This window comes from Calliphora vicina, chromosome 4 (assembly GCF_958450345.1).
Source record: "Calliphora vicina chromosome 4, idCalVici1.1, whole genome shotgun sequence".
In the NCBI taxonomy this organism is placed as follows: Eukaryota; Metazoa; Arthropoda; class Insecta; order Diptera; family Calliphoridae; genus Calliphora; species Calliphora vicina.
In genome coordinates this window covers 16895128-16912796 of record NC_088783.1, presented here as the reverse complement: position 1 = coordinate 16912796, position 17669 = coordinate 16895128, and the positions used below count along the sequence as shown (strand labels likewise).

The 17669-nt window shown below is 29.4% G+C and overlaps 1 protein-coding gene across 1 annotated transcript in view; it reads right to left on the bottom strand.

Annotated features, from left to right (window-relative positions):
• LOC135957141 (titin) overlaps positions 1-17669 on the bottom strand; it is a 107867-nt gene that overhangs the window by 17627 nt on the left and 72571 nt on the right. Inside the window, exons 11-12 of the mRNA XM_065507826.1 lie at positions 3812-3925; positions 1222-1297 (exon numbers count right to left, since the gene is read on the bottom strand). Of these exons, the coding sequence (XP_065363898.1) occupies positions 1222-1297; positions 3812-3925 (190 nt within the window). The remainder of the gene's footprint in view (positions 1-1221; positions 1298-3811; positions 3926-17669) is intronic.

The window sequence follows — 17669 nt, the reverse complement described above, 5'->3', positions numbered from 1 at the left end:
CAACTATAAAAACAATGGCAGGATAACGGAATACAAAAGACACAATACGTCCAATAACTGTGATACAATGTACTATAAACGGCAGTCCTAAAGCCATTATCCTTAAGGACAAACAAGAACAACAATCAAATCAATAATACAAACGAGTATGATGATTTACACGTGTAATTCAAAGTGAGAAATATGTATGTAAAAAAAAAATAAACAAAATAATAAACGAGGAGTGTCTAAATGAGTTTGGAAATTTGTTGGTGAGATGACAGAATAGAGCAGAATTTCGAATTTGCTTTCAAATAAATAGACAAGTGAATTTCAAATTGATTTGATTTGCTTTGACGTGATGTGACATTAACATGTTGTTATGAATGCTTACATCTCTTTTCTCTTCTTTTTCTGTGCTACATATGTAACTCTCTGTTTCTCTCTATAGGTCTACGTTTAAATACCTAGTGAAAAAACAACAATTGATTTAAGGATTTATCTTTCAGTGTTTTACAAATCCAATTTCAAATATTTGTTTTTTTTTTTTCTTTCTTTTTTTGAATTGTTTGGTTTAGCTAAAATTTCAAATCTAGAATAAAGTAAATATAAAATATTTATAATGATTATAATAACAAAAATAATTATAATAAATAGCAAATACTGTTTAAATAATTAATATAAATTTATAGTATACCAACACCAGATTTGTAAGAGGATTTTTTGTTTGAGTTCTAACCAAAAGAATAATGAAAATAATTTAGTTTTGAAAGTGTGCTTCAAAAGTGATGTGCTGTTTATGGAAAAATTGTCTAGGTTCTAGTTTAGGGGGCGCCCATATTGACGTTAATTTGAAGAAACTTTTAATTGTTTTCGTTATTTTTAATTCAAATTAAAACACAATTATTGGCTATTTTAAAATTAACCATGAACACAAAGGTAAATATGTTGTAAACATTATTTACGCATTTTCTCTTGTGGTTGTTATAATCATGGTGGATCTATTTATTTTTTTTTTGTAAGAATCAAATGCGCACAAGAAAATTCAATTTTCATCGCATCATTTGAAATGACAAATTCTCGCATTCTTTTTTTTATTTTTTCTTTTCTTCAGACGGACAGACATATCCATTGATTAATTTAATATCGTCATAAAAAGCACACCACCATTTGTGTTTATTTTTTTAATTGTGGCGGGGTTTTTTGTTGTAGATGTTTTTTGTGTTTATTATTTTAAAATACCTTCACGGTCAGCCATAAGTTCCCTCAAACGTGATCGTATTTTACGACGTTCTTCGTATGTTCTAGCCTGTTCCAACTGTAATGAAAATAATGAAAAGAGAATATATTATATGAAAATCGATTTATTATTAATGTTATACTAAATTTAAAGAGTGTCTAATAAATAAATAAAATAATTAATTGTTTTTTAAGTAAAGGGTTTTCCAATAAGGGCGGGTTGATAGACTGTGGCGGCCATATTGTTTTGGCAATGTCTGTCAAATATTTATTATGCCAAATCACCTTGGCAAGTTACACGTTTGAGCAGCACGTCCATATTATAAAATTTGTTATCAAAATAAGTGTTCTTTAAGGCAAACGGTACTATATGGCCGTGAGTCTAATTTATGGATGAATGTCTTTGTTAGCAATCAAAATTGCCATATATGGGACGACGCCAACCCATACAAGGCTCACCAGATGGCATTGCATCCACAAAAAGTTACTGTATGTTGGCGATTTTTAGTCTTTACTTTTTCGAAAACGATGTTGTGACGACATCATGTCAGCGGCGAGCTATATAGAACAATGATAACAAATTTCTTAGATTTTGCCAGCTTCAGATGCTTGCATGTTTCCTCATATCGGGTTCTTACAGATAATCTGTAAGTATAGCTTAAGACTATGATAGGATTAAGTCATAAATGAACTTTATAGAATGTCTTTCCTAGTTTTAATAATGAAGAATTTGTGAGGAAGGCGATTCTATTGTGTTCCCCGATGTTTGAAATAGCACACAAACGGTACCAAATTCTCATGTGGAGAAATTTTTACCAATAAACTGATAACTCAATGTCATTCAGTTAGAAATTAAAGCAATTATTTCGTCGGTTTTAACTTTTGAAAAACATTGATCTTTAAATGATGTTCCAGATCGCAGCTTTTCCAGATCCATCATATATTTTGCTTGTATGGACCTATAAGAGCTTTATAAAGAAAAATTATCAGCAATTTGGTAGATGCAATTAAATGCATTTCCCTAAGAATAAGTAACCATTTGCTTAGAAAAACTTCAAGAGCCTGATTAAGCTCACCTTAAAAGACCTATAATATAGTAGTCAGCTGTTTGAGACTCGTATGCATAGATCCACAATCTCCTCACAAGTAACTTGCTTTAAAATACAACATATCTGATATTTCTAAGAAATAGCAGACCATTTGCTCTATGAAACTTTTAGAGCAGGGGTTTAGGCCATCTAGAAAGACAATACAGTAGACTGATATTTTCTTTCGAAATAATATGCAAACATCAATGACTTCTTTAAAAAGGTCACTTTTAAGAAGAATAATTTGTGTTCAGTCGGAAATAAAAGCCCCTATTTGATTGGAAGAACTTCTTAGGCTTTTGGTTTAGGAATCATATGCATATTTTATTTTGAATAAAAGTAATAAATATAAGTAACAAAGTACTAATTGAAATTATACTAAATTTTTTTAATTTTCAGTTAACACTTAAAATTAAACTAATGTCAATTGCTATCTGGATCTTATTGTATTGGTTTTGATGGTCCCGCAACTACGTTTTGAATGATGGATCAACACTGAAAGTTTAGGCGTGTTAAACGCCAGTAAAAAGAAATAAAAAGACAAAATTATCGATGCTAATAGTTCTATTAAAGTGTCGACAAAAAATAGATTTTTTTAAATTAAGTTTTAATATTGAAAGTGACAATAATGTCAATTGTACGATAAGTTAGCTGGATAATTTTATATCAGTTTCCGCATAACAATTTTTATTATGGATGACCTCCATAATAATATACATTCTGGATGATGGTTAAACGTCGAAAGTTAAACGCAATATTGTTATATAAAAACTGAACGTATAGAAGAATAAATTGAGTAACATTTTAAGTGGAACTAAAACTCATTTTTGCACCGATGAAAAATGGATCCTTTAGGATAACCCGAAGCGTAAGAGATCGTACGTGAAGCCCAGAATATGCGACCAGACATGAAACCGTAATATTCCATTATGAAAATGCTCGGCCACAAGTGGTAATATCTGTTAAAAACCTATTTAGAATGATGTGGTTGGGAAGTTTTGCCTCACCCGTTTTATAGTCCAGTTCGACTACTATTTGTTTCGATCTATGCAGAACGCTCTATGGGATACGCTTTACTTTGGAACTGAGTATCCGAAATTGACTTGATTCGTTCTTGGCCTCAAAATATGAGCAGTTCTTTAGGCTCGGAATTCATATGTTGCCAGAAAAATGGGAAAAAGTCAATACTTTGAATAAATTTGTATTGTACAAATGTTTCAAAACAAAAGCTAAAAATATGAAAAAATTTCAATTTCAACAATTTCGATTTTGGACGATCTCCGCGAAATGAGGATGATGGTTAAACACCGAAAGTTTAAACGTGCTAATTCTGCTAGATAAGGGAGTGGTTGCAACAGACAACTTAAGGACCCATTCGATTAATAGAATATTTGGTTCAGAAATGAGCGAAAAATTTCTCCAAGATTTTCGGTATTTACCACAATGTTTTCATATCTTAAAATATAAAGAGCAAATATCGTATTTAATTTAAACACAATACTTACCAATTCTTTTAAAATTTCTTCGTCCCAAATCTCCTCTATAGCACAAGTTGTATAAGTAACTGGTGTAGAAGAGCTTCCAGATTTAATCGTTTTCGTTATACGTGTAGTTTTTACCTGAAATTAAAAAGACAATTATTTTAAATTTATCAAAAGAAAACATTACAAATTAAATATAATTAAAACTTAACAATTAAACCAACAATATTTAATAGTTGTAATTAAATGTATAGAAAGAAAAAAACAATTTTCTTGTAAATTACTAAAACATATTTGTACAGCAAAGAATTTTGATTGTCATTTCGATTAATTGGTGATCTTTAAAAAATACTACATAGAAATTTTAACAAAAATGACGTAGAATTTCTTTTGGCTTGTCTTGTAATTATTTTTCGCTTACTATTTCTGAACACTTTTGTTAGTGTTGTTGGTTACGGAGGAGGAAGTTGTTAGAGGCTGCCAAATGTTCATGTTAAACACATTCACATTAAATAACAACAAATAATTTTAAACGAACGCTTTAGTGAGATTAAGAAAAGAACAACAGCAATAAAATAAAGGTGGTCAATTGGCACTGAATCGAGGGTGCTACATTTTAAGAAATAAATCATCGTGTCAGAATAGTTTCTATTTAAACGGCGTAAACAAAATGATTAATGCTTGTAAATGAAAAACACGTTTAAAGTGTTAGTAGAAGAGGCTTTCTTTTCCTATTCCAAAAATAAATTTTTAAAACATTTTTCTGAGAATGTCATTATTATTTATAAATGAAAGAAATCATTTCTATTACAAATTTACTAATGCTAGTGCGAGCAATAATGCATTTTTCTAGTTACACTAGGGGCATTCAAAATTAGTTAGAAAAAATCTAACTAAAATTTATTTCTATTTTACAACAATCATTAATTGTTTAAACATTTTTTTAGAATGAAATAAATTATGAAATTTGTATCACATTTATACATACACATTTATTATTTTTTTAAATAATTTTTATCGTTTTGTTCTTACTTAACAAAATATCATTAAAATTCTTGCCAAAATTGTTTCGTTTCATTGCAAATATTCTTCCGTTATCAAGGAGAATTGTTGCACAAAAACCTAATAATGACAATTTGTCATAATTTCTGCTTTAAATAATTATTTATTTTAATTATTTTAACACAATAGACATGATAATTTAATGTTCAAATTTGTATTTTTTATTGTATCTGCTATTTGGCACTAAAAATTTTGTCATTATTCTTTTCACTCAAACGCATTTTGAATGTTCAACATGGTAAGAGTGACAAAATGAAAACAGCTGATTTTGTTTTAAATTATTTATAGACTTTATAGAGTTCATGCTTAACTTAAATTAAATAAATTGTTTAAAATCGATTTTGCTGAAGTTTTTTAAATTATTTTCAGCAGGCTGAGAGGATCATAATTTGTTGGTCCTAGAATATTATAAGCAGACAATAAATAAGAGTGAATGGTCCCACTGACGATGAGCATTTCTTTTTTTTATAAAAGAAAACTTATAATTTTAAAATGAAATTTAAATTAAATTGATGTAAATATTTAAGTTTTATTTGTTAAATTTTTTAAATATTGCATGATCTTCTCAATCTTTATATGATTTTGATTAAATTTGTACTAAATCGGCACAAGAAGGAAGAGTTTTAGTAAATATCTGAATAAAATTAATAATTACACGACTCAACTTTTTAAATTTTCATTAAATATATAAAGTAGAAATAATGTCAATTTCAAGTTATCAGGATCTTATTACATAAATCAGTCTCCGATCAACATCGATCGAAAAAAATAGTATTCGGACGGGCAAAACTTCCCAACCACTTCATTACGCCACGATCTCTTACGCTTTAACTTATCGTAGGATCTGTCCATCCATACTTGCGATGGTACTTACTCAGAATGATGATATGATAATTTGGGGATTTCCCTATCTGTTTGTGTGGGAAAAATGTTTGTAGATGGGAATTAGATGCCACTCGCAAATATGAACAATCTTGCTAAAGTGAACTGGCCTGGTTTTTTATTATCGCGAGTGCAGTGTATATACAAATTTCATTGGGGGTATGTACCTGCGACCAGGAAATATGTCTCTAATAAGGTCAGAAAATATAATAGAGACCTAACGATCAAATAGAAAAATAAAATAGGTAAAACAAAAGGACTATTGATTGATGAATTATCAAATAAACATTTTTGAGCAGATAAATGAATTGTTTATTTCAAAAACCAGCCAAGCAACAAATTATTGATTTTGAGTAAATCAAAGAAAACTTCCTAGCAACCTTACTTTTTCAATATTGATATTTTTCCTATGAAAGTTATACATTTGTATAACTTTTTGATAAACATACATCTTTTTTTATCATATTAACATATTTAAAAAATAATATAAAGTTTGCACTTGACTGGTTTCTGAAACAAACAACCATCACTATTGTAAATTTCATACGAAATATTCGAATTTTATTAGGAACTTCAAAAGTAAAATGACAAATTAACTTTTTAAAGAGTTCAACATCATATTTGTTCTGAAATAATTATACGTCATCATACACTCGTTCTACAGTGCATTCAGCTTCTGTTGTAGGCCATTGAAAAATATTCCCATAGAACTCTTTATATCCAAGAGCTTGTAGAACTTTTATTTTTTTTCACATTTGAGACCTACATTATTTATTTAAAAAATATATTAGAACCTTGTATAACATGGTATAAAATAAATCACTTAACTTATTTTCGCACTAACCACGGCCTTGATTCACCATAATGGGGAGATTTAATTTTTTTTTTTGTATTAAACGATGCATTTACTGTTTCAAAATAGTAATCGCCCAATAACTTTATTTTGGATTTTTTGTTGCTTGACTGATTTTTGAAATAAACATTTCAAAAGAGAAAACAATTTAAAGAACAGTGCCAAAAAACACACACCAAATTTTTAATATAAATGGACAGCTGGTATTAAAAATGTCAAAAAACCTTAGAAACAAAATTCTCATGGAGGTTATTTTTAAAATTAAAAAATAAAATCATAAATTTATTTAATTACTGTTGAAAAAATGTCACAATAAATTTGATTTAACTTTTAATTGAAACACCAGACATATTTTATTTAATTATTTAAATATAACCGTTTTTATCGATGTTTTATTATGGTTATAATAAATCAATAAATGTTTTAGCAAAGGTGCAGGCTTAATAACTTAGTCAGAACTGGATATTAAATAAAAACCCTACATGACAAGAAAGGTTAACATTTGTTGATAAAATTAAATACTAACTGCCTGTTCCACGATGTCGAAAGAAAAATTAGTGGAAAACATTTGTATGAAAAACACTCAGTTTTAAAATTCTTTCGAATAGTTTTCATGCAAATTTGTTTGAATCATTTTTCTTTCGACATCGTGAAACAGGACTTAAATCAGTTATTGCGTTTCTTTTTCTGACATATATGATGCCTTTATTCTGCCTTTTATCCTTATATGTATTTTTTCTGAAAAAATGTTGTTTGGTAAGCGTGTAACGTGTTCTTTTCAAATAATGTTGCCCTAAAACCCCGAAAATATGCTAAATGTTTCACCCTCAATTTAATCAAAGTGTTAGAATGGCAGCTTTTCTTGTTATTGTTTTGAAGTTCGATTAATGCCCGTAATTTCAACAAATAGATATCTATTAGTGCTTATTTACTTATGGAGTAAAAATATTTGGTAATTTTAACCGGTAGATACTGATTTGAAATCAATGTCAAGTTACCGTTTAGGTAAATTTATCTACTGGTTATTTTACACCGTAGATACATATTTGTTGAAATTACGGGCATAAAGGTGATAAAATGTAAGCAAAAAGTATAGTTTTAGAATATTTAGAAGAAGCTACATAGTTTTGTTTTATTGTGATCGTTAAAAATGTAAGACATTATGAGGGTATGAATAACCTTCGTACCAGAAGAGAAAATAAATCTTAATGGTCAAAAAAGGTCAACATTTGTTCATAAAATTAAAAGAAATTAGTGTCTATTGATTAGATTAGATGCAACTTTAAAATGTATCCCTCAAAATTAATTTCACTTAAAAACTATTTTTTTAAAAAAAGCTGTTTTCAATAAAAAATGATTTTTAATATCTAACAAAAATTAAAGAATTTCCGATCACTAGTCATTTAATTTCACAATCTTTTACTCATAAATTAATTAATATTAAAGAAAAAAACCTATGGAAGAGCAATAAAAAAAGAATGTGCCATTTCTAAATAATATTTGCCTGACGTGAATGTTTTTTTTTTCTTTTTTCAATATAATATGTATATTTTGGAACGAAACATTTTTATATTTAGAAAACTACGTAAATCAAACACAAACGTAGCAGAATAAAGAATATACTTATATACATGCGGTTTGTTTCCTCGTGTTGTATACAAAATAAATTTGAAAAAAAAAAATCGTTTCTTAAATTTTTAAAAATACTCATTATGTTTAAAAATTTCAAATTTTTTTTTTGTTTATTTATTTTAAACAATAAAAAATCATGAACCAACTCTTAACAAAAAAACATATTTTTTTCGTTTTCTTTATCCCAAACAAAAACTAAAATTATACCTGCATGTAAATAAACTTTGGCACAAGTATAAATTTAATTTAAATACAGAAATGTTTGAATAAATTTCAGTTGCTCACACAAACACTTTCGCACTCTAAAAACAATTTTGAAATATAAAATTAGAAAGTTATTTAGGGCTCCGTTGTCTGTCTCCCCTGTACAATTCAACAGACATTTTTGTTTCTCTTCAAATTCAAAAATGCATTTTGTGCTTCACTGTTTTATTTTTGTCTACTGCTACTTCTCCTTGTTTTTGTTCTTTTTATTATATTTATTTATTTATTTATGTATTGTTGTTGTTATTGTGCTATTTCCTTTTGGTAGTGGAAGTAAAATAGAGTGAAAATACAATTTGAGTTTTGTTGTTGCTGCTGCTGCATACGAGTTGTGAATTTTCAATTTGTATGTTGTTCCGATTTGTTACGAATTGTATGTATAACATACATACATACACCTCTCTATTAATATATCTAGGAGTTGGTTTTTTTTTCGTTTGTTTTGAACACAACACCTCTAAATATCTGGTGAATGCACGCATTCTCCCATGCATTTAAACGTACACATTCATTGCTCATCCCATCATCATACATTTTAACGGTAAAAACTGATTGATGTTCTCGTTTGTATTTTAAATTGCTCTCTTTTTAATGTTTTATTCCCCTCCATCATCATGTTAGTGCTGTCAATTGTTTGTTAATTGTACGTGATTAGTTTTTTAAATATATTTAAGAATGTCTGTTATTTTAAAATCAGTATACGTTTGAAATTAATTGATTTTAATTACAATGAGAACATTTTTAAAGAAATAAATATATTTAAAGGCTTGTGTTAAACTAGTGCTGGTATAAAACTCCCATTACTTTTGAATTGACTCTTTATTTAGAGCCTTAAGGCCGTAAAAATTGAATATAAAAATTTCTAAATTTTCTAAATTGCGGATGGTGAAATAAAAATAGACAAAATTGACAAAAATTTATGGTAAAAGTCCTCTCCAATGTATCTAGTAAGTTAAGTGTCCGTTACTAGATACATTTTATTTTTTTTTCATATATGTATCTTGTTTGTTATGCGTCCATTAGTTTAAGAGTTATTACCAGATACCAAAAATAACTCGTCCACATAATCAAAATAAACAAATTGTAATTGTTGTGATAAAAAATATATGTATTACTCAAAACAGTTATTAAAGTATTTTAGTTTACATGGTTTGGAATGACCTCTATCTGTGGTTTTTTAATGCTTTGGTGCGAGACGAAACAATTTCAATTTAATCGTTTATTTCAAAAACCAATCATGCAACAAATTATTAATTTTGAGTAAATCAAAGAAAGCTAATTTTCTATCTATCTAAAAATTACTTTTACAAAATTGATATTTTTTCCTATCAAAGCTATCCATTTTTGTAACTGTTTTATAAACAGAAAAAACATTTAAAAAATAAGATAAAGTTTGGACTTGACTGGTTTTTGAAACAAACAACCATCTCTATTGGAAATTTCATACGAAATATTCTAATTTTATTAGGATCTTCAAATGAAAAATAAACTTTTTAAAGAGTTTAACATCATATTCATATATCTATACATATTTGTTCTGAAATAACTATTCGTCATCATACACTCGTTCTACAGTGCATTCTGTTTCCATTGTAGGTCATTGAAAAATATTACCATAAAACTCTTCATATCCAACCAAGTAGGGTTGGATTTCTCGGCATTACTTTATTATTAGGGGGCAGTGTTTTTTTCATTAAACGATGCATTTACCTACATAAAACAGTAATCGCGAAATAAATCAATTTTGGATTTTTTGTTGCTTGACTGGTTTTTAAAATAATCGATTCAATTATGCTTAATTTTAATAACTGTTACCATTCATTCTCTTTTATTTACACACAAAACATATTTTTCTATAATTTTTAAAAATTATATGTTAATATGAAGTAATGCAGTGTTGAGATGGTTAGGAAAAGTAACAGAATTGCGAAATTTTTTTCAATTTTTAGTTGTGGAATAATCATTTTGAAAATTTTTTGTAAAAATATATATTTTGGGTAATCTGACACGTATGTATTTTAGTGCAGACTTTCCTCTGCACTAAGTTGGTTATTTTATACATCCAAATGAATGTAACGTGAAGACAAATGTCACTTAAGTGTCTCTAACTAATCTAGAGTGTAGTCAAAAGCTGGTTTTATGCAAATTGTGTTGATATACTTCTCATACAGTTTATTTTCTTTTTGCTTAAGTATAATGACATGCCATGTAGCCGAACATGGAGTCAATTGTCACTCTTAGGCCGGGTAACTTATCAAAATTTTAAACATAGTTAATCAATGTTAAAAGATATTTTTTCATACAAATTAAATTCATTTTATCTTTTATTAAGCCTTAGGCCTTAGTAACCTAAAGTGTAGTCCCTTTAAACGTTTATTTTGTACTGCACTTTAAAAAGTAGTTAGTAATCTATTGGAGAGTTTCGGAGGAATGTTTGTTTACAAGCAGTTGCTTATTGGACTGTTTATGATATGTGTTATTAACTGACTATTTAAGGTCAATTAGCACCCGCACTTGTCAAAATAATTAGTTATGTAGCTGGAATGTAATCGGTATGTGAAGAATACAATGAGTTTAAAATGCGGGATTTGCAATAGATTGCGTATCTTTTCAACGCGGTTTTTGCTTTTAATAAATTATATGTCATTTTGTACATATCTGTCATTCTCACTTAGTTATTGAACATTATAGTGTAAACAACATTTCTTTTGCTTCAAAAATTTCGAATTATGTGCCAACAAAGCGTCATATGCGGGAAGTTTTGCGTTATTTCTTTAATTTTAATGCGCACTGATTGCTCACCAAAGCTTATGGTGAATGTGTACCATCGGTTTCAACGTGATAGAGATGATTTGTTCGGTACAAAAGTGATTTTAACACGGGATACAAAAATCGCCCAGGTCAGCCAAAAAAGTTTGAAGACTAAGAATTGGAAGTATAACTCCATGAAGATAGTTGTCAAATTCAACAAGAGCTTGCAAAATCAATGGAAGCTACTCAAGCAGCAATTTCAAAGAATTTGCGAGGAGCAGAATTCATCCAAAAGCTGGAAAATTTGGTACCACATACGAATGAAAACGTACGTGAATCCCGGCCAGCCAAAACCAAATATTCATGGCGCTAAGATAATGCTCTGTATTTGGTGCGACCAAAAGTGTGCTATCTATTGTGATCTGCTGAAATCTGGCCAGACCATCATAGGCCAGACCGAACACAACTGATTCTTTTGAAGCGAACAGTGGCCGAAAAAGGCCCAGAATATGCGGCCAGACATGAAACTGTAATATTCCATCATGACAACACTCGTCCACATCTTGCACTACCTGTTAAAAACTATTTAGAATGAAGTGATTGGGAAGTTTTGCCATATGGTCCAGACCGTGTCCCGTACGACTACTAGTTGTTTCAAACGATTCAGAACGCTGTCTCTCGGATACTCTTCACTCTCGAACAGTGTATCCTAAATTAGCTTGATTCGTTCTTGGCCTCAAAAGATGAGCAGTTCTATTGGCGCGGAATCCATATATTGCCAAAAAGATGGGAAAATGGCCAATACTTTGAATAAATTTATATTGTACAAATGTTACAAAAAAATATTCGATTTTGTCGAATAATTGGAGACATAAAATCCAGTTTGTCGAATAACTCAAAATCCGTCCTTTTGTAAAAACCGGAAAATTTTAAAATAACGGTTTTTCGAATAATTCGATTTGACAACTCTATCCATAACACAATTCGAATATGACAAATTTGGAATTTGTATGTTAAATATTGTACATTCTAATTCGAAAATGTTTCTTTACAAATCGAATTACCACCATAAAAAGCTACCCCTAAAGTTTTGATTATTTTTTGAAATAAACTTTAAGCGTTTTTAAAAAAACGCCAAATTGTCATTACTAGTGAAATATATTAAAAATTTTCTATAATTTATGGTATTTTTTTTGGTGCTAGAAAATCAAGAAAAATTCTACATAAATTTATAATTTGTGTTTGTTTTTCTTTTTTTTCCGAAATTTAAATATTTATATTGGACTGTTTTTGAATGTTTGTGTTGAGTTTTCAGCTCTCATGTACTATGTATGTAAAAATAGTGAACGAATAGTCTATTTTTAACAAAAAATTTTGTGGACGTTTGGTTTGGTTGTCTTTTTTTGAAAATAATGCTGATGTTGTGATATTTTGCTACAAGTTTTTCGTTTATTGTGTTTTTTAGCTTTATTATTTATTTATTTTAGTTATTTTCGTTTTTAAATTAAAACAACACAAAATAATTAACAAGAAAAAAAGAGAAATATTGAAAGAAAAATAAATTGAAAAAAAATAAATCGTTTCAAACATAAAGAAATCAGGTGTACTCAGTATATTTGCACATTATTTAATTTTAAATCGTTTTTCTTTTTGTTCTTTTTTTTCAATACTATTATTAGTTTCTACTGCAACAACAACATGAACAACAGCAACAATGAAAATCGTATATTTCAAAATTTTACCAAATATAGTAAAAGAAAATGGAATAATATTTTCGTCGTTTTCAATTCAAGTGTATGGCTGGCTGTATGTCTGTTTGTCTGTATTGAGTGTTTTGTGTTTGTCTGAAAAATCGTTTAAATATATATAAAAATATAATTTCAGTTAAATAAATATTGAAAGAAAATGCTTACACTTTGTATATTTCGGCTGCTTATTTTATATACAATTTAGTATATAAAATTGTATTTAATAAATATTATCTAATGGATTTTGATTGGATTTGATTTAATAAACATATACACACTTTAATAGAAGCTATATATGTAAATAAAGTTTAATTTTTTTTTTGTATTAAATGAGTAGACACCAAAAACTAAAAACCGTTAAATTTTCAAACGAAACGTTTTAACCGTTATATAAATATTGCTGTTTAAAATTTTCAAATATTTTCTTTTTCAAATATGTATGTATAATATGTACATATGTAGTAGGTATATGAATGTATGTATATATTATTTTGGAATATTCCGTTATAAATTTTTCTATATATACATTTATTTATCTATATACTCGTAGTACTAATTCAGCAGCAGTAGTAGTGGTAGTAGAGCGCAGTGTATTTTTTTTTTTGATATTTTTGTTTTAATTTTTCATTAAGAGTAGCCGCACTGTAATTAATTTTCTTTTTAGTTTTTTTTTGTGTTGAATACAAAAAATGACAAGTGATCTTTAGCGAGTCTAGGTGTGTACTGAATTGAAAAGTTTGTGCTTTTTCAAAATCATACAAGAAAATCTGTTCGTTTCTTATGGTTAATGCGCCCCAAAATCTTTTCAACCAGCAAGAGAATCTATCTACTCTCACTTTTGCTTTTAGTTTTTTGTTATACCCTATACCATCATAGTGGGGAGGGTATATTGGGTTAGTGCTGATGTTTGTAACGTGCAAAAATATTGTCCCAATAACCACTAATCTGCTCAAGATCACTTTCTGAATCGATTAAGAATGTCCGTCCGTCCATGTAAACCTTGCAATCAAACTACAGTTCGGAATTTCAAAGAAAATTCGACTAAATTTGGTACAAAATTTTTTATTACCCCAAGAATGAAGCCTATTGAATTTGGTTAGAATCGGTCCATTATTTCTCCAAGAATGAAGCCTATTGAATTTGGTTAGTATCGGTCCATTATTTCTCCAAGTGCCCATACTATTGACCTATCTGAAAATAATATTGTCAACAAACGAGAAACTTCTTGCTGAAGTTAAAGAAGAAAATAAAATAATTGAAATGAAATGAAATTTCAAGAAACTTCTAGAGTAAACAACGAGATGAAGTTCAAGTCAAGAAACTCCTAGCTGAAATGGAATCGAAATTTCAAGAATCTTCTAGAGCCACAGACGGGAAAATTCTGGAAATAAGTATAGGAGGTTATTAACAGCAGAGTGGATGGTATTGACAAGAAGGTGTTAGATTTAGAGAATAGTGTCGATAAAAAAACAGCATCATCTAGAAATAAAGATGAATAATCTTTAATGACAACATGAACCTGTGCGAATTATTCCCGAAACCTCTGCAAGAAAAAAGGCCCCAACTTTTGATGGCAGCACATCATTGGAAATTTTCAAGTTCCTGTATGATACAGTTGCCAAGAGGAACTTATGGAACAATGAAGAAAAGGCTATATAATTGATTTTAGCCTTGAAAGGAAACACAGCATTCGTAAGTAGAGCCACAGACTAGAAAATGCTGGAAATATTTGAAGTTATTATCAGCAGAGTAGATGGTATTGACAAGAAGGTGTCAGATATAGAGAATGGTGTCAACAGAAAACAGCATGATCTAGAAATCAATGGCAAGATGAACCGAATTATTCCCCAAACTTCTAGAAAAACAAAGGACCCTATTTTTTATGGCAACACACCATTGGAAATTTTCAAGTTTCTGTATGATACAGTTGCCAAGAGGAACTTTTGGAACAATGAAGAAAAAGCTATAGAATTGATTTTAATCGTTCTTGAATGTGGAATAGTTATGGTGAAAAACATATGAAAGAAATACACCAAATGGAATTGTGTGGGAGAGTGCAGAGAGCCATTTGATCGTTTGGTGTAGCAGTCTTATCCCTCCGAGAATTTATCCAACAATGGATAAATTCAAGATTGAGGCATTTGTAAAGGGAATCCGTGATCTTGGCGTTAAGTTCCTCAATGAAGACGTCGTTTGCAGAAACAATAAACTGCCAAGATAATCTCTACAAAGCAAAAATGTGAGGTAATAAAGTCAACACTGTAGCATAGCAGGACTATAATCAAATGTTATAACTGCGGTAAAGTCGGTCACATTCAGCATAACTGCAAAGCTCCAATTTAGCGAAAATAGTAAGGAAGAGAAAGGAATTATTAAAAACACTGTAATGTGGACACGCTCTCAACACAACCTTGCACACAAGAGGACAAACAGAGTACAAAGGTCGAAGAAAAGGTAATGTTCGTGCGGGACAAAGAAATAACCCCGTACTGGCAAGAATAATAAAGAACAAGACAGAAGGCCTTGTCGCAATGAAATCTCACATGAAAGTCCATTAATGAAATCGTACTGGGCCCTGTGGAACAGTCTCCAGTTGATAAATGGCTGATCGGTGACCTCTAAAATCAACTAAGTAAGGAAGGAGTTTCATGAGGGTTCCAGTGCTGGTCACCTCGGTGCGACAAAAACTATAGAAAGGATAAAATAACGTTTCTATCTGGTCGGATGTCTACTAGCTGTTGCCGATTGGATAGCAAATTTTACATAATGCATAACAGCCAAAAGTCGTGGACAACATCAGCGATGAATCTGAGCGCTGGCGGATTAAAATACCCAACAACAAAATGAAAGCCAGACACATTCGAGCTGTGAACTCTGAAGGATTTAACGAAGGCCAGCATGTACCATTGTATAACCCACAACTTAAGAAAGGACTGTTCCCCAAACTTCAAACCCATTAGGAGGGACCATACAGAAATATTAGAGCCCGTTATGTAAAATGAAGGCTGTACATTTTTAACGATTAGCTGCCTATGGGACTTAAGTGGGACACAGTGTTACGAAGTTTCATTAAGGATTTGAATTTAACGGTCTGTAACGACTGCTTGCAACATTCATCATGTTTACAAACATTTCCAGTGCTCGAAACTTCTACTTATCAATGCTATTATTAACACTCTAACCCGCAAGAGTGCCTCAAGGCATGCATTACAAAACACCAATTATCTCAAAAAGTAATTATAATCTTTTTTTAATTTAACTGTGACTTTAGTTACAGATTAACATTAACAAGTGTTAACATTTCTCTCGAAGGTCGAAATGCATTCTGACTTTTAGTTTTTCTTCTGTCAGCTGTTTTGTGAGTGATGTCATAAGTTTAGCACGTGAAATTTTGTATGTCACTTTTTTTTAAAAAAAATCAAAGTCGCCCGATCTATTCGAAATATTTTTTATTAGTTCTTTTTCATTGGTTTTTCAATAAAATCGTATCATAATTATTGTTTTTTACACCTAAACCGTCAAGAATGCCCTGAAACACTCTTCACCTTTTTGCATCTGGTTCCTAAACTTAATTTGCAAATCTGTTTCTGATGGCTGTTTTGAGTTTATTGTTTGTGCTTTTTAAAGTTTGCGGGTTAGAGGGTTATAACATTGTTTTTAAGTAAAACAACATTAACTGTTAAAGCTGCTAACATTAACATATCTGCTAAAAGCTCTAGAAATAGAACATTCTAGTTTTGTTAGATAGATATTTTATGAAACAACTAGAAGATGGCACTGTGTATATGAATAGTAACATCTAGTTGCAAAGAGCCAGTGTATTGTAGGCGCTGTTAGCTTTAACAAAGTGTGTAATATAAGTTTGTGTATTATATGAAAGTTACTATTTAAATTGTTGTGTAAATTTTAATAAATAAAGAGTTGTTGAAATGTTAAACTAATAAACTGCTTTTACATATTTGCAATTAAAAGAATACGGTTTATTTAAAGGAAATAAATCACCGTTTTTAAAAGGTAAAAACGCAACAATATCTTAGTTATATAGATATCCAAACCAAATTCTGCACAAATATGTTTTATATAAGCCGAACTAGTACATACTATCAAATTTTATAACGATCGAACTTTTTCTCGGTGTAGGGTATCATATGTTCGAGCTTGACCGTCTATATTTTGTTACTTGTTTTTTTTTTTTAAAAAAAGAGTACTAAACATTTAATTTTATAAAATAAATAAAACTAAAGAATTTTTGTCTTCCAAACAAGGCCTCTTTGTGACAATCACCTTGTCTTAAAAATCCTTGTAAAAATGTTTAAAATTTTCTTGGCATCCTATTATCAAAAAATCCCATTTTATTTATGTAAATATGTTTACAAAATTTACTCTCTTGAAGTTAACATGTTTTAATTAAGTTAAAATAACAAAATAAATTAAAGATTTCTCTTTCAGTTAGCGAGTTCTTTTTTTAGTTTTCTTTATTTCTGACAGTGTAGATCTTTAACATAAAATGTTTTGTTATTAATGTTTTCTTGTTGCTGAGTTGCTGTGTATTTTGTAGCGTCAGTGAAATACGTAACATGACAAACTGAAATCAAACAGCTGTTTTTTCAACTAAAAACTTTTGAAAGGGAATGCACAACTTAATAAAGACATTCAGCACAATCATGAATACAAAATCCGCTGCAGTTTT